General features: G+C 40.3%; 1 protein-coding gene across 10 annotated transcripts in view; it reads right to left on the minus strand.

Moving 5' to 3' along the window:
* Positions 1 to 18,590, minus strand: part of LOC142585252 (uncharacterized) — a 55,478-nt gene that overhangs the window by 24,380 nt on the left and 12,508 nt on the right. For 3 of the 10 annotated variants that reach the window (XR_012829063.1, XM_075695856.1, XM_075695855.1), the window contains 12 exons: positions 14,261 to 14,377; positions 12,093 to 12,147; positions 11,963 to 12,011; positions 10,274 to 10,352; positions 8,356 to 8,471; positions 7,826 to 7,902; positions 4,779 to 4,817; positions 4,639 to 4,686; positions 2,618 to 2,662; positions 1,167 to 1,211; positions 640 to 696; positions 375 to 404 (listed from right to left, as the gene is read on the minus strand). Coding sequence is in view for 9 of the 10 variants with exons in the window: in XM_075695856.1 (XP_075551971.1) it covers positions 375 to 404; positions 640 to 696; positions 1,167 to 1,211; positions 2,618 to 2,662; positions 4,639 to 4,686; positions 4,779 to 4,817; positions 7,826 to 7,902; positions 8,356 to 8,471; positions 10,274 to 10,352; positions 11,963 to 12,011; positions 12,093 to 12,147; positions 14,261 to 14,377 (757 nt within the window). In the remaining variant the exon portion in view is untranslated. The remainder of the gene's footprint in view (positions 1 to 374; positions 405 to 639; positions 697 to 1,166; positions 1,212 to 2,617; positions 2,663 to 4,638; positions 4,687 to 4,778; positions 4,818 to 7,825; positions 7,903 to 8,355; positions 8,472 to 10,273; positions 10,353 to 11,962; positions 12,012 to 12,092; positions 12,148 to 14,260; positions 14,378 to 18,590) is intronic. The other 7 variants (XM_075695858.1, XM_075695859.1, XM_075695857.1 and 4 more) reach the window with 7 other exon arrangements.

The raw sequence follows: 18,590 nt of genomic DNA on the forward strand, positions 1-18,590 counted from the left end.
TTACCAAGTAATCAACATTTCTTGTCTGGCATCACAACAGATGACTCAAACCTACCATTTACCCTGAACAATATGGGCAAGAATAGCATTCAAACAATGCATTAAACAAAATGCACCATGAAATGCAACCTCAGTGCAAAATTTGAGCAGAAAAAAAGTAAGCAGCGCAGTCAGAACAGCCATACATAGATAATTCTTTCACTTATGCAACAATCATCAGCCTTTGCAATGGCAGAATGTATCCAATGCAGCCTTGTTACACGTTGCAGCTTAAAAGAGAGGTGGAGTTAGTAGGACAGAGCAGTGCACACTATGAAGTTATGTTACACAATGTTATAGGGCTTGTGAGTTGTAAAAAGCTTATGCCAACTTACACATGCACATTTCTGGCCCTTGCACCTTCTCTAAGGGCAACAGTTGGCAAGAAAGAAAAAGAGACTGAATGAAACAAAGGAGAACCCATTAGTCACACTTGTGCATGCATTTGCGTAATGCAGTGACTTGGAAATTCAAAATAAAAGAAAAAGCAAATTACTGACTTTCTGCAACAGCTAGAACAGTGTAGCAATCAGAAACCCAAGCTGTTACAGCTATGCATATGAGGCCAACTGGATGCCTAGTCAATGATATAATAAGTACCATGTTCCTCGCTGTTGTTGCTGCTTCCGCTGTTTCTCCTCTGCCGCAGTAGCTGCTCTGAAAGAAAAAACAAAGGAAAACAAGGCACAGCAGACTTTGCACCTTGTCGAACGATTGGATAGACAGTTGTTATTGCTTCATTGCGTACTTTGGCCATCAGAGAAATACCGCATAAAACTGCGGTCACCTGTTGAATTTACAGTTGACTAGTGACAGCTCTCCAATTACCAATTTGAGCTGATCTCAAAACCATGGCTATCTTACAATGCTTTCTCTACATGTTGAAGCTGCCAAGTTGGTACGAAGCCTTCAGTCAATCTGAACATCTTAGTATCCTCAACAAGCTGGCTTTAAACCAATGAATTTCATGCATAGAAAAATGAGCCGATTCACTGCTTCAGGCCTCTCACAGTGGCCCGTATGACTGGCAGAAGCCACACAGGGTTTTCAACGACAGAAGGGGGTTAACATGCTCAAAGCAAGCAAGCCAAGCGTGCAACCATGCTAAGCACTTAACGCAGCCTCACCTTTCCACATAGTCCGTACTTTGGGTGATCTCTGCCCTGCAGCATCTACATGCAAAGCAGCAGCAGCACAACAATCAGGACAGCATGCAATGAATCAACACAGGCAGACAACATGCAACATTTTCCATAATGTCGTTTACCTGGCACCCAATCACAAGTCCAAAATTTCAATTTTTTTCCATTTACTTGCTTCCTATCTCACCATTTATGTTTGACATCAATTGTCTCTGAAAACTTCTCGGGACAATATTATGTATGGAGTGCTGATGTACCTCAAGGCAAAATTTGGCGTTGCACACCCCCATATTGAAGCTGATACTAATTTCAACATTTCTGCTAGCTCAACTCCTCCAGCATTCCTACTACAACTCGTACGCTGACTAGCTTCTGCTCAGCAATTTAAATGTCTGGCCTAAATGAACATCTGAAATTTGATTTAAAAATTTAGATAATTAACCAAACACTCACTATAATTTGACATGTAAATACTGCTCCACTTCTTGAAGTAATCAAGCTGGGATGTCAGGTGTTCACTGCCATCATCAATTTAATTATATGCATACAGCCTAATCGAAATCCCCTTGTGTAGTTGTCCCCATCCTACAACAGTTATAAAGAGCATACTAGAGATTGAGCACATTTTAGACTATGTCTGACCATAGAGGGCTAACACCCATAGCTAAAGTACTCCAACACACTGTCCACTTTCTATTGGCAAGAATTCAGTGCAGGTCACTTATAGGGATACCATTTATAACATTTATCAATTTAACGATGGGCATTGCCGACTAGTCATATATTGAAGATGCATAAAATCAACAAATTTACAATTATACAAAGTTATACAAAGCTGGTTTACCCTACTTTTTTTTCAATACCATTATAGGACTGTGCATATCACTCTGCAAAACACATAATATGTGGACTCTTCCAGCTTCTGCCTTGTACTATTTTACCAAAACAGCAGGACTATGCAAAAGATTTGCACTTGAAGTAATGCAAAGGTACAACTCAGAAACATTTGGGAACTTTTCTGGTACAGAAATGGCTGAAGCATGCAAAAATGCAAAGATAACTTGTGACATCTCATTTTTATCGTGAGCACTACAAGTTGAACACAAAATTCTATAGGCAAGCTTTGCCTTTCAATTCTTTTTCCTACTAACCAATACTACTTGGCCGAACAAATGGAGATAAAGTTTTGAAAGAATGCCTTACCAGTCTAAACCAATGTAGTATCTTTTACAGTATTGTATCAATAAAGAAATTGTTTTTCTTTATTATATCAGCAATAATGTTTTGAGGTACAATTAAAAGCAAGATGCAAAGATTATTAAAAAAAAGCCTTTCATTTCTGGTTTTGGCATGTGAATGTTTAAGTTTCAGCATGCAATGCTCACTTTATTATGCGGTAAGAAGCAATCATAGCGACATCACAGCTTTCTATCTACCTTTGAGGCTCGTTTGTCTGATATGCCAAAACCTCCATGAGGTTGCTAGAAGGAAAAACAGCAACAGCAACCACATTAGCCCACGTTTTCCTTACAACAGCTTTGTCTTAATTTCTAAGCCATTTATAGACTACCCTATGCATGCAGGCATACACATGGGTTTCCAATGGTGTTGGAGTAAACCTGACCTTGAAACAATGCCCCTTCCCTTTCTTCTGGGGCTTCATTATTTCATGTTAGCCCATACAGCGATACTTCTAGCAAGCAGCAATATTTCCAAGCATATTAATTAAAACCAACCAAGAACATTTCATCGTAATGAAGAAATAGAAAGCTTATGCTCATTATTCAACGCCATCAAATTCATTAATGCGAACAGCTCTGTTCTGAACCAGTGTTTCATAGTTATCTGCAAGTTCGACGCAACATATGCTTCAAAGCACACCTGCTCCCTTCCACACTCTATCACTCCTACTGTCATTCATGCACATCCCTCTATGCCAAAACTAGCTTCTATTATAAAGCAATCACAAAACTTCAGCTTAGTTGAATACCTCTCCACAATGATTTTGTGATATACTGGTCGCAATTACTCGATGGGTGCTTATGGAATCTTGAAAAAAGCCTACAAGCATCAAGGAGGCGATGATAAGTATTGCAAGATGCTACTTCAGGAACGCACAGTGTCTGCCAGGGACTGGAAAAAAGAACTGAGCCTTATAGAAAGTAAACATGCACATAACAAGCCTGGAGCATCACATTGCACAGCCCTCCGGCAGACTAGCACCCCATGCCCAGCACTGACGCAGGTCATGCATTTCGTAGACAGTTTCATGCTATATACGTTACTGTCTCCAATGGGGCAGTGTTCCCAATGCCTTATGAGGATATGACAAAAATAAGAGACCTTTTGCCTAAGAGGTCTTGCTGAATGTAGATGTGGTATGTACTAGTATATCAACATAAATTCTAATGTGAAAAATTACAATACCACTGCAATGCAGTGATCCGCTTCCAAGTTGACCTGCAGTTATAACAATGGTTCAATTCACACTTCAGAATATACAATTGGGACAACTCCATGCTTAGAAACTGGTGACTGAGTATTACATGTCGCACTTCCATGGGAATTACGTGTAACAAGCATTCTGATCAGTTAGTTTCTGTTCGCATTTCAGTTTATGCCATCAATACATACTAAAAAGGGCACTAATAAAATTCTAGCACTTTTGTCTGTGATGTGAACAGTATGAACAGCAGCTGGTACTCTGAAATGAAATTAAACAATTCCATAAAAAGAAGAAAGAGAGAAAGAGCAATGCAAGATATATTATTTTGCTTTTTTATAGATTAGTAGTACATATACTACCGAAGCAATGTTGGCAAAGATGCAGGGTAAGTAATTGTCTATATTTCTTATTAACATCCTTTAAATAGCATCTAAGCAGATGACATATGTACCTTGTGGCTAGCAGATACTATGATGCATATCCCAGGCCATGGCATCAATATTTCTAGCATGCCGCAAGCGCTGCTCAATATTAGAGGTTATGCCAAGGAGCTGTGCTGGCTTACAATGATTTGCATTCAGCATCAGTTGCTGCAACTGGTAGTGTTGTTTTTTTTTTTTAGTTCCAGCGATGTTGGAATTAAAAAATTAATCTATTTTTGTTAGGTTTTGTACAAAGGCTGTTCTACATCTTGTATCTGAAATTATGCTCATTGCACACTTCATAATTCTATTGCTTTGAACTTCAGACCAATAACGGCGCCAACATTGTCAATTTCAGGCCTCTAAGTTGTAAACAATGTCTCAGACAGCTTCCTCTGTAGGCAACCTCGTGTTTGACAGTTAGAGGTGCCTGCCAGAACCCATAGTACCATTCACTGCACCCAATGATAACTACATAACTTTTTTATGGGCTCAGTTCATCAAAACTCAAAAGGCAGTTTTGCCCAGAAACAAACTGACCTCGTCTAATCTTTTAAGTTAATAATGAGCACACAGATCAATAACATACCTGCTGCCTTTGTCTTGCAATAAGTCTCCATCAGAGAGCTGCCTTTCTCTGCGTGTTAAATTATTAACGGAAATATTTTAGTCCCTTGTACGAAGATGGTAAAACTTCTGAGGAAGCAACAATGGAATCAAACAACTCACCAGACTCACTCATTCTCCTGTTTTCAGCTTCAAACCTGTCTGGAAACAAAAGGGTACCACAGCAAATTTCAGACTTCAGGCGAGTAAACAGAGGTCTCGACATATAACTTGTCAGGAAATATGACACACATGCACAAGATAAAAAAAACAGGCAAAGCATAATGAAAATGTTTTCGAATGCAGGATTTCAGATGTTGTACGGTAAGTACAAACAATAGACGAAGGACAAAAAGAACACGAGACATACATAATTCCATCAAACAAGCTAGCCTGCTGGCCTATCCTTTTGTTGAAGGCAGAAATAACAAAATCAACAACGCCAAGTTCATAGGAATTTGTGAACTAGGCAGGCGTGTTTTACAAAATGCCATCGAGTAGTATTTTCACAGCACCGAATTATTTTGAAGTCATACCTGCGCTGCCTTGAGGCACTCCTCAGATGATGTTTGTCACCATGTGCACCATGTATTGCTCAGCTTTTCAAAACTTCCCAGCAATAGGGGTGTGCAAATATTCAAAACTTTATAATAACGAATCAAATATAGTGCCCTATTCGATTCTGTCTTCAAATCGCATAGTTAGTATTCATAAACGCAAATATTTTTCTCATAATTTTAAAATATTTCACAATGTCAACTGTACCCAATTAAATATAAAATTGGAGCAATAGTACGGCAAATTTTCACTCCCGCAGGCATAGTATGAACATAAAACATGAGAAGTTGTGTAGTGGAGCAGGCTACATTGCTTAGGTAGCCATACTTTACAGGCTATATACACAGCGATCATTTGAACTCTCTGAAGAGTCCTGTGCATGCAAAGAAAGTAGTTGTTTGCTCCTAATGCCCCATTTGTGCTTTAATAAACAATGCTTCATAAGGTACTATGTAATGACAGAAGCGTGTTAACCTTAAAACTACTAGGATGTGAAGACCGTTTTATAATAATTGCGATAACGATTGTTCATTATTCGAAAACTATTAAAAAATTGTTCGATATTCGCTTTGATTCAATTTGATTTTGGCATTATTCAATTCATATTCGATTTGGACTCACAAATCACTACTTGCTCACCCCTACTCAGTAATGTTACATGACAAACACTTTTACTAAGTACTTAACAGAGCCCAAGGAGCACCATGCAGAGTTGTTTAACACAGCCATGAGTATCGAGGCTGCACGTAAGTATGCCACACTTTGAGTGCATGAAGTACACTCACAGACCTGCCAACCTTTTGCCTAGCTTTTCTATACTCGGCAGTACTCACACATGACAAGACACTTTCACTCATTGCCTAGCAAAGCAATTTAGGTAACATGCCAAGCGGCTTAAACCAGTCATGAGCATCAATGATGAGCACTAAGTATCGCCCAATGCTCTGGACTTTGCAGCCCAAGCTCCAGTTATGTGTGCTATGCTTCAGATGCTACCACATTCAGACCTTTCAATGGTAAAAATAATAAGGATCTAAGCCAGAAAGCACCAAAATTTGGTTAAACATAAAACTAAATTCTGTGCTTTATTGCCTATGTTCATTCTTTAAAAAGTACTGACATTAAAATTTTGTGTCCCACTTAACTTTCTTTTTTAGGATGGACTGATAGGCTGGATGGACTGGAAGGATGGACTGATAGGCTAGTTAGTATGACATCATGTACAGAGTAGCGCAAACAGAACACACAAGCGTCATGTCTCTGTCCTTATGTCACGTTGTGTGCTCCACTTGGGCTAGAATGTACATTAGGTAGCTGTCGACATTGTAGTTATGGTATGAAGCCTCACTTCCTCAAGAGCACCACAAGAAATTAATTACAGCCCTTTTGATGACACCTGTTCAAGATGCACGCCAATTGCAGCATGGCTTTGAATGTAAAAAAAAAAAAAAAAAAAGAAGACTATTCACTTCGCCGAAAAAAAAAGGTAGCGGGCTGTATCACAAAAAGCTTAAGAGCGCGCCAGTGAATTCAGTGTGGTGTTTAAAGGCCGTGCAATGAAGGCACCACCAAAAGTTGTCAAATTGGTCCTTACAATTGCGCATCTCTCCTAGAAATGCAGGGGAACCTGCTCTCCCCCCTTGTACCGTACAGTGCTGAAGGGACTCTTGCTTTCAGCAGCACAGTTATAACGTAGGTGTACACTATGACAACATCTGGTACCACGAGACACCAGTACAGTATATCACTGATTTGATTTGTGTAAAACTCAGCTCGCAATTATGCAAGGATTTCTCTTGCTTGATACTAGTACTCCTTTCTTATCATTCCAAGTGACATAATATGAGCCACAGGAAGCATACAGGAATTGTTATATTTAATTTAAATGCAAAAAAAATCAGGTAAAGGAAAATGAAAGTGGATGCAAAAATAACTTGCCAGAGAGATGGCGCAGGGGCAACTGAATTGGTAAAGCACTGCACGTATTATGCGAGGGTTGTGGGTACAGTGCCCACTCGTCGCAACTTATCTTTTCATCTCCTTTCATTTCCTTTTGCCTCATTTATACATTTCAATCAAACATAACAATTAACTTTCTCGCTGCTTTCTGCGGATTCATATTACGTCACTTGATATGGTCCCGACTAAAAAAGAAAGTATAGCCCCTCAGATCCCCAAATTTTTCTCGCTCATTTGTTATTATCAGCTGCTTACTGCCGGCCAATCCCAACGATAATGTAGGCAAAGCACCACTCGGACCACAGACAAATTGCAAGAAGGAAATGAATTGGAATAGAACTGATATGTTATCCCAGCCCTGCTAACTGTGTCACGTGGCATATGAAGTTTACATTGGAAATCAGCTTCTGCACTCTCTCTTCTGCCAGCGCCTTTGTAATTTGATGTCCTGCATTAATTTATGAGCACATGTGAACTTTGACACAGTAAGCGCTAACGTGTGATGCCGTGCTAGTTCCACATTATATCCGGAAATAGCACAGGCTAGGCGGCTTGTGCAACTGCATGAATGAGACAGAAAGTGTACAAAGGATCATTCACAAGCGGGTCCTCAAGACACCTTAAAAATGATTGATACGTAAACTGGAACTTACTGTATAGTTCCTCAGGCAGTGGCATGCTTGCCATGGAGTGGTTAACGCTACCATTCTCCTTTTCTCTTTCGACTGCACTGCAAATCAAGTTCACATGAAAAGCAAGAAGGGTGATCCTATCGTACAACAACATTTTAACAAGACGTAAAAATAAATACTGCTTGCAATAGTATGCCGTCACACCAACAAGCCGGCTAAACATTACTTTGCAATTCTCGAAGTTTTTGAGGTTTTCTAGAAAACAACTTGGCACAGGAAGGAATAATAGGACTAAACTGATTTGACTTTTTAAGTGAACCAAGTTTGTGGCCGGTTGTCCAGACGAATTCTGATAAGCTTAGCAGAAAACAATATTCCTGGCATTTTTTAAGCACGGCAAGTGATTTAAGGGTTTTCTCTTGGAAATGACACGTTAATACTCAACAGTCTACAAGAGCAATGACTGCTACAAACTGTGTTTGATGCCCACATACAGCTAGTCCCAAGAATGCGAAAGACGTTAGAGGTACATTCAAACAAGCTCCTGTTACCCTTTGTCGAGATGAAGATGAGAGAAGCAATCGAGAAATCCACTGTCCACGTCCCACAAGCCATCGGCTGTTTTTTCGAATGGGAGGCACTCAGGATGAGCAAGGCGGTAGTAGATCTGGAAAAAGTGCAGCATACATACGACAAATAAAGTGATACTGCTGCCTTTGCACAAACCAAACAATTTTTTTTTTTAGGTTGCGGGTTTTAAAACACGCTGACACATATTCGAGTTTGTTATGTGAATATTAGACAACCTTTATCCCTCGATTCAACCTGCAGCAAGCTCAACCACTAGACTTTAGCAGTATGTGAGAAAGCCAACTTCGTGGCAACACTGCTGCCAAGATGGGTTCCTTAATGTACTCCTAAATATTAGCAAACGAAATATTTAGCAATCAGATCCCATTAGAATGTGGTTGCTGTGGTAAGAAATTAAAACCAAAACTTTCTCCCCACCAGCAGAATGTCGAAGCCACTGGAGCCACATGGCTGGCAAATACACAAGCAACCTTTTGCTAATTCAGTGCCAAATATGTCCGTGCAGAAGGTCTCTTATTTCAGCCCTTCAGAGTTCTCAAATTTCAGCAAATAAAAGTTAAGCATCATATATTGAGTCGATAAGCATAGGAAAGAAACTGGATTTTTCTGGAGGTAACATAATATTTAAGGTTTCTCGCATTAATTGTTGACAATAAAAGCATTTGACCACAGAGAACAGTCATCAATTGCTGAACGTAAACTACTTGGTCAAACCCAATTTAAGTGAAGACTCTCTAAGGTAATGTATATTTAAAAGGTGCTTCATTTTTCAATAGTCACTAAATCTTGGTGCCCAGTATTGCAGGATGCTGATACAGAAGTTGCAAACGATTGCATGTTTTAATGTTAATTATGTTTGAAATGAATCACTTGTCATATAAAACTTGGCACTATATTCTTCCTGAATGTAATCTTTTCTTGTCCTCGTCTGCTTTGATGCTGAAGCTCCCCTGATACTAAAATTACTAAACTATGATTAGGCATCATTAGAACAGCTAACCACCACCTTGTAACTTCTTTCTTTTCTCCCCTTAGCAGTTTTTCTCCTTTGTCACTAAGTAACCTTATTTTTCAACCTTACTATTTTTAATTAACCACAGTAGCAGTACTGCAGCTCTTCTCTTCCCCCCCCCCCTCCCGCCACAGGTGTCAAAAATACCTTTTGCAAGCTAAACAATGGTTATGGAGCCCCTCATGTGCCTGAATATCAATGTGATGTAGAGCTCATAGAATGAAAAAAAAAGTGACATTTCAGAATGGTAGTTACACGCTCAGATTAACTCCAGCCTCTTAATTTCTTTTCAATTTTATCTTCTTTATTCATCAGCGTTTTCTCTGTTTCTCTTACCGCTTCGTTTTATAATAGTATTCAATTTCATACTATGAACAAACTTCTGTTCATGAAATACTGATTTAACTTATCCGGGTACAAATATGTTGCCTCAACAATAACTTACCTCAACCATGCATGTGAATAATGTGCTCTCACCACTGCTTGTGTGCTATGTCCCTGTTTCTCATTTCAGTCAGGCTGAAGAGGCAAGAAGCTCTTCTTGCGGGAACGAGTTCCACTGTAGTCATTACTACACGAAGGAGCACTTCTTCACTCAACTTGTTACTAGCACTCTTTACATTTCTTTCAAACACCGCACTGTTCTTCCAGACTACTTTTAGTCAAAAAGATAAGAAAAGGGGACCCCACCTGCTGCTTTAGAGAAACACAACTTCAGCTGTCAAAACATTTTCTACAAACTGAGACATCTGCTACCGAGTTTCTCCCACTTTTCATTAGTGTGTAAGTGAGAATTTTGCTTAAACAGCCTCTGGAAGTTAAAAAAGAGACCCAAACCCTTGTCCAAAAGCTGAACCATCACTTACACACATTGGCTGAATAGACCTTGAGCACCTGTCATGGGATGACATGTTGCCGTTTGAAACAAGACTAGAGGCTGATGCCCTGAAAGCGAGATACCAAGGAAGCAGAGAGGTAACTCATTATAACAGCAAAACTCCGGCCAGTTTCTCTTGCGAAAACATGCGACATAATGAGACGATGCACTGTTTGTGCAGTCGACTAAGCAAGCACACAAACTTCAGCCGTTCTTATGCCCAGCTCAAAGAAAGCATACCACTGCCACTGTTCATGTTAAAACAGGCCTTACATTTCTTGGAATTCTTCACCAGCTCATAACTCTCAAGAAAAAAGAAAAGAAAGGCAACTATTTGCCCTCTCCACACCCAGACCCCTTTGGTAAGAGCTGTAGGTGCATTGGAACACACAAGCATCTACTGATGCATGCTGGTAATTGGAGCTTGAGACTGCCAGGTGCATGAAAAGACTGTTCCATCAAGATAAAGCCTGTTAACAGTGGTTTATATATGATATCACAAATACCACAATGACGAGCGACTTAGGTTTGCTATACTGCTGTAAATAGGCTGAAAATATGCCGAAGATGAGCCGATGGGATCAACATGCTGTTTTCTGCCTTGAGAATGTAGCTCGCTAGCATGGCAGCCGCAACCAAATCAGTCAGTAAGCGAAATTAATTTCACCCTTTTTAAGGTAGTTTTGATAATCTCCTGCGACTCTCCCGATTGCCTCACATCTACGCAACTTCTACATAATGTTCTGCAGAATAAAATCCTGTATTTCTTCAAACTTTCATTACAATCCAAGTTTCATTTCTCTTACAGTGATGCCTGCAAACATCCAAACAAGTTCTTTTGCAAGTCTTTGATAATTCCCCCCCCCCCCCCCACTGCGAGTTGCATAATAAACCTCTTTTTTATTTCACATACAGGTGACACATGATGTGTTCTGTATTCTGGCAATGTTTTATCATTAACAAAGTTTATTTTCCTTGCAACTGCTTTAGATGCCTTTTCTGTGCAAACATTCTCGACATATGAAAAATAGTTCTTCTAGTGTAACAGCTTTGGTGTGAAAGAAGTCAACATTCATATTCAGGTAATATGAATTGCTATTTAAGCATTGCAATAGAATCTAAATGAGGTTGCCTTGTATGCTATATACCAGCTTATCTCTTTTATTAGATACAGACTTAGGTATTCAAGGTCACCTGTGGTAGGTATCACTATACTGCAACAGTATCCAGATGGACTTCTGGATACTCAATAAGTAATCCAGCTGTACACTTGCAAGACAAATTGCAGGGTGATTTGAGGTGAATAATAAAATGCCATCAATTAACTTTGTAATTGATCACTTTACAATACATGTGCCAACTGAAGAACTGAAGCTAAGCACCAATGATGTCCTAATTTATATCCCTTTAGCAGAAATTATGTGCTTAGCAGTACTTTAGAGAAACATTACTCTTCAATATATGTGGTGATATGCATTGACATTCAAGTTAATGCTTTTCGGCACCGTGGAAAATACAACACAGAAAAAAATAATAAAGTCTGGCACAAATCATGAAGAGGCTCCTATAAGCCCAACGCTAAAAGACTGAAAAGAGTGAAGTCTGAACTCAGAAAAATTATTGTGCTTTATGTGAAAAAGCAGAAAAGGAAAAGGATGGTAGGACTTGTGGTCCTTACCTTGTAGAGTCTGTTGACCTCAGGCAGGCACCATATCGTAACGAAGACACTGCAAGTGAAATTTTACGAGAGAAATACTTTCCTGTGAAGCCTCTAGCAAAATAAACATGCCAAAATGTAGTGAACTTACAAGGTTTTTCCTGCTGTAGACAGACTGCCACACTCTCTGCTCTCCTTCTGAAAAACTAGAAGACAGCAATGTCCACCATAAAATCAGTGCAGCTAGTCCAAGTTTAGATGCCCATGACAAAGTAGGCAAACTGAACAATGCACGAATTGACAAATTAAATTCCATTGCCAAATCTTTATTAACTTTTGTTGAAAGGGTCCCTGAATCACCCTACAGGCTTGGTGAAAAAACACTGCTCGCGGATGGCATATGCTGCTGTAAACATCTCAACCAAATTTTACAGTTTAGAGCTTGCAGGTGGAGTGCAAAGTCACCTTTTTTTTTTCAGACGCTCTCTTTTCGACGGAGGCCTGCTCCTCACTCTTTTCTCAATGCTTTATTTCGTAACATAGGTTCCCATACATGGCTGCTATTGGCCAATAGCTGACATCAATAAAGAAGGGTGTTTGGACCAGTACGCTCCTTCCTACAGCTGCTGTGCATGTTTATTGACGCAGTTTAATAAGCAGGATGAAGTAAGCAAAAATCTGCTTTCAAATTTCTATAATAATTACGTACTTCCAGAATAACTCCGCTTTTCAACACATTGAAGTACTTTTTGCAGCAAAGTATTGCTGGAATTGCCTATCTTAACCTCGAATTCAATAAAAAGTAGTTCAGGGCCCCTTTGAAGAGCCCTTTGCTCTAGACTGACATGTTGTTACATGAACTGGGCAACTGTCAGTTTATAAAATTCAATGCAAGTTGAGTTTCATAAAAGATGGAGTTTGCTCTCATAAGTGGTACCATTGTAACAAGTAGACAGCACAGTATACATGGTTTAAACTGGTGCTTTTTATCTTCATTGTGTCAACCCCTCCCCTTGTCAATGTGCCCATTGCATAAATCCCAAGTGAAAATAAACAGAGAGGCACCAGATAAATGGCCTAACAGAGTAGCAGTACAACAACAGATGCTAACCATAAGGTCAAGCTTACCACCATTTTAAGCAAAAAGTTATTGAAACCGAGATGAACTGGCAAGTATACTTGTCCTGGTTAAGCATACGAAAACTGCTAGTGAAGAGTATGGATTATTTTCTCTGCCAATTTTATTTGCTGCATTAGTAACTAATGCCCTAAACAATGTCTGTGAAACGAAATCCCCATGCCTTTGGACTAGACTGCACGTCTCCTTGCTACTAGTACTACTGTTCCTAGATTTTATTTAGCTTTGACAATGCCACCAAAGGAAATAATGTAGTAGTGTAGGCAGAAATATTTTCAGGGTAGGCTCTGCAATTGATCAGGGACGAGGAGTATGAGGGAGGGAAGCTAGGCGGGTGGCATACAAACACATAAATCTGGGAGAGGGGGGGACGTGCTTGGTGTACCTCCTTAGCTACGCCACTGACATAACGTGAGGACTGCAGCCTCTGTTAGTTCCTTGGCACATTAAAGTAATGTGCAATAATTAGTTCTGCAGAAACCCTCAAGGTGGAGAGAAGTAATTAATTAATTCCATCTTAATTAATTACTCAATTACTTCCCTCCACCTTGCGGGTTTCCGCAGAACTACTATGTCAAACACTTGCCTTTGCTTCGTGTTGTCGACAGGTTCAACTTCACCCTGCCATCTGCTAGCCGCCTGGTTAGCTTAGATAGTAGAGTGGCTGCCCCGGAAAGGCGGTGGTCCCGGGTTCGAGTCCCGGACCACGACAAATTCTTCTTCAACTCTGAGGCTTCTTTTCGAGGAACCCGTATGGGTTTCCTTTGTAGCAATTGCTACGAACGGGTGGATGTCTGATTTTCCCTTAATAACCAGGTCTCGTGATCCACAAGCACTGTCTGATTTTTACCATTTGTTAGAGCAGCGACACATTACACATATCCTCTCTCATAAAGCAAGATCATTTTGGGAATGCTTTGATTAGACTTTCCAACTAATTTCCAAAATTTCCCAAATGCAAAATCCTGTCGCCCCACTTATGCTCCTGCCACCAAGCTGTGCTTGGGGGCAGGAACAACAAACACGAGGGGCAGCCGCAAAGTTCTCAGATGTTCCCCAGGTATGGTTCCGAAACCGACCACCAGATGGCCAACAGTGGCTTCGCTACAAGCTTCTCTAATTGGGGGTAAATGAGACACCAGGTGCCAGGATAAGAAGTCAGCACTTGTACGCGTAATCACCTTGTATGTGACGTATAGCCAGTAGATGCAGAGGATGAAGCCTTTCTTCCAGATGTCCCGCAATGGCACCAGGCCATGTTCGTAGTCCCTCTGAAATGGGATCTTCAGCTCCCTGGGCTGAAAGTGTTAGAGCAAAGTTGCTTGCTATTGCAGCCACACTTATATCATTTCTATAGCATTTCTATATCAAATAGTAAAGTATTTCCGAAGCCATTTTGGTACGAAAGAATCCCAACACCATTTATGAAAACACCAGTGCTCCTTGGCTGCCATCTAATAATTCAATACAAGTGGCTGAAAAGCAGTGCTGCATGGCTTCACTAAAAACAAGAAGTTTGCAGGTATTTACAAAAAAAGTACAGCAACTCTAACAACTGACATTCATTAGCCTCTGGCAAGCTCAGTAATGCTTTCTATTGATTGCTATATTTGATTACTTGTGAATGTCTGTTCCATAAGCACTTTTGTGAAGGCATGCAGCCCTGCTTTTCAGCAATTCAGCAATGTGTTTTAATCTAGCTCCAACACGACTTATTTGACAAGGAACACAAACTGCTAAATTAACATCCGCACTCAATGAGTCTGAAGGTTACACAAGGTTTATCAGTAGCAGAAAAATAAAGCAGAAAGCAGCAATGAAGTGAATGTGCGATTTGTAGCCACAAAGTGGTGGAGTAAAAGCAGAGGAAGCATGGAACTGTGCGCATATAAACTTCGGTGCTGGAAAATCAAGAACTGACTTAGAAACACATAATCTGTAAAGCGTTAAAAGACACATATGTGCAGTTGAAAATGCAAAAAATGGAATTTGTAAGCTTCACTATTCATACTTTAAGTTCCATACATGCTTCTCCATGCACACATCAACTACAACTATTTGAGGGGTTAGAAATCTTACTGAATGGCACCAAAGAGAACATGCCCACAAGCACCACTATCAGCTGATAAATATGAGGCAATGGATCAGTTTATACTGCTTACTCATGTGAATGATGCCTACAATCAATGTAAAAAAAAATTTCACACTGTTTTGTTTACTGTAGATTCATTGTGCATGCAAGAATGTGAATTAATTAATTTTTCTCTGTAGAGTTTCATGCCAAAATTAATAGAGGAAAATCTGGCTAGTGCCTATGCATAGCCAGCATAGCATTTCATCAGGCATGGGATTATTGAACCAATTCATGAATATATAAAAATCACTAAAATAAAATAAATAGATCTGTCAAAACTTTGTCCTCCTGGCTCCCATCCTCTTCTTTAACCTACCTTTAACCTAATAGTATTATCATCTCAAATCATCTGCATGGCAATGATTGGCTTCATTTACTCTCTAATTATAACTACTGTGTTGTTTTGAGAACACTACAAATAAAAGAACCCCTTAAAGGGCCCCTCACTAGCTGACAAGCACATAGCATAGAATGTGCACTAGCGATCGTGTCTACAAAGAATCACATCACTATGCGCTGTGGAAAGGTCTGAAATTGCAATCCGAATGCCGTTTTCCCTTCTCCTCGTGGCCACTGAGCTCCAAGTCGGATGATGACGTACTCGCACCCCTGCGCCTACGTAGTCGGGTCCGCAGTGTGACGTTGCTCGTGGTGACATGCGACTTTGAGAATTATTCAAGGCACCACTCTTATTTGTGCGATCTGTTGCTTGAATCGATGAATTGAAGTTTAGAAAAATAATAAAACACACAAACAGAAGGTCTGCATGTTTTTTGTTTTACTTCCAACAAAGCAAGGGAGATGTACTTCCGCTTCGCCTGCTTGTTCGCACGATCTTGCAGTCACGTGCACAGGTACCGAAATTATGCCACTTTCTATCGTGTTCCAGCGCGTGATCATGCTCTGTGATCCGCTTGTTCTGCTTCAGTATCCGTTTAGCACTGAATTATACCGCTAGTCATATGCCCTTGTGCCTAGCGTGCAAAACCGTGCACTGCGCAAAACCAGACAATCACAACAGCTCATGCGCACCACCGTAAAAAAGAAAAAGAAAGCTAAGAGAAAAAAATGAAGGCGGAGCACGTGACGCATGCGTCACGTGATCCTCGCCGTCCGGTATAAGAAAACGCAGGGAAGGAACTACGCTTGCGGAGCCTACACGGGGTGAGTGGAGAGAGTGTCTCGCTATGCAGTGGTGCTCCCCTCCTGAAATCATGGGTTCGTTGCAATTAATTATTTCTATCTCGCCTATTAATGAGCCGATTTGAAAAATGTTTGTAGCAGAACGCTCCCTAGTGGACACGTGACAACTTTCAGCGTATAACCAAAATTTGCTATGGGGCCCGGTGAGGGGTCCTTTAAGATAGCTAAGATAGCCACCCATGGAGAGTATCATTTACTAACATGCATTCTAAGTGTTGAGACATAGTTATAGTCAAAATGGCACAACAGAACAAAATGGTCACAAACACAAAACACTCCACTGCTTGCCAAGAATTGGCATTCGGCTTTGTTGGTATAGCGTAGTAACAGGTATGAAACATTTTCAATAAACCTTTGTTGAAAGTTAGCGCTCATGTTGCGTCCTCCTCCTTCGTCCTTGTCTATTCAATTGCTTTATACATATGGTTTTACACTCTAAATTTAGTTTTGAAGAAATGTTGTGCAACTAGTACACAAACCAGCTGAATTACAAGAAGAATACAAGAAACTGTAGTGTGCTTTCTCAATCAAGCCATGTAAAATTGTAGGAAAAGCCATGTGCTACCCATCCCTCAAGCAGTATCTTAACAGCCTGCAATACCACTTTAGAAGGGGATAGCTTTATGCGTGCTATTCATCGTAATACTGAAAACATAGCACAGTAAGGACAAAGGACAAGTGAAGACAGTGCTTGGCCTGTCTCCACTTGTCCTTTGTCCTTACTGTGCTATGTTTTTAGTACTGCAATACCAGATATTCCTCTAGTAGTTTCAAAAGAGCTCTGTTGCTGTCTCCTCCACATTAAGCAGTTGATAGCAAAACTTGTGGGTTTGCATTCTTCTACTGTGTATGTCTCCTTCACACAGCTCTAAAGAATGTACAGGATATTCTACCAACTAGTCCAAGAAGTTGTTTTGGAAAGTTAGAAACAAAATAAGAGCACCCCTTGTTCAAAGGAGCACTACAGTAAAATTGTAACAGGCACTTCCCCTGCATTGAAAGCCCAAGACATATTTGTGCCTTTGGAAAACAGTCCGTCGTAGGGTTACTATCTCAAGGCTAGCTTAGCAAACATACCCCAAAGAGCAGTTTCTAAACAAACAGCTTCTACTTCATCATTGCACACATGCATGTACTAGTACATGAGCATCCCTGGATAACAGAGCAGGTGGCATTATCAGGCCACAAAACAAAAGGACTTGCTATCATGCCTCCTGCTCTGCTGATAAGCTGCCCATCGGGAGAGCAGACAATACATGTGAACCTGCCCACTCTCTGAGCACTCAAAAAACAATAAGACTTCTTACACAGCTTTGCTGGCCTTCTACAGTGTCATACCCCATGAGGTTATTCGAAGCAATGCATATAGCCAGCTTCTTCCAACATGAATTACAAAACGGCACTTCCTGCACAAGACTCTCAATGCACCCTTTTTCCATCTCTGTAGATTCTATTAGACCAACTGGCTTAAGGGGAGAAGTTGGCATCGAGGAATTCTTTAAAGCCTTCTTTACCAAATTTAATGAAACTGCAAGATATTGTCCAGCACTTTGGGCTGATTTTAAATGTGCAATCATTTTTTTAATAGATGAGTTAGTTCTACAGCTAAATAGAAATATATTACTATTGTTTTCAGAAAGAGTGGAGCAAGAAAGCCTCCCAAAGTATGCTTGGGGCACATAGCTAGATACTTAGAAGCATAAAGCTCGCAATAGTAAGAAAACCTTTTTGGTATGAGAAGTACCAATAATTATACAGCTCTACAAATTGTTGCTATCTAAATGTGGCTAATTAATTACTTAAAAGGGCCTTGAACCACTTTTTATCGAAGTGGAGAAAGGCATTTGAAGTGAAAATAGACTATTTTATAGATGCTTTGCTGCAAGAAGTACTTCAATGTGTTCAGCAGAAGCAGAGTTATTGGAAATCAAACGTGGCCTCCGCTGTGCTCCCGTTCCTTCTTCAATGCCTTGCACTGCGAAGCCTACGGTGCAGTGGGGCGTGCCGCCAACAGTCCGCCTTCTAGATGTCACCATGGCGTGATGTTCAAATTTTATTTTGGATGTTAACGTAGAAGCCACGACTTCCACCTCCGGTGCCTACGACACGCTAAACATAAGCCAAACGCGGTTGTCCTCAGTGAGCTGCAGTGCGCTTAGTCAGTGGACTCATGG

Source organism: Dermacentor variabilis, chromosome 6 (genome assembly GCF_050947875.1).
Source record: "Dermacentor variabilis isolate Ectoservices chromosome 6, ASM5094787v1, whole genome shotgun sequence".
In the NCBI taxonomy this organism is placed as follows: Eukaryota; Metazoa; Arthropoda; class Arachnida; order Ixodida; family Ixodidae; genus Dermacentor; species Dermacentor variabilis.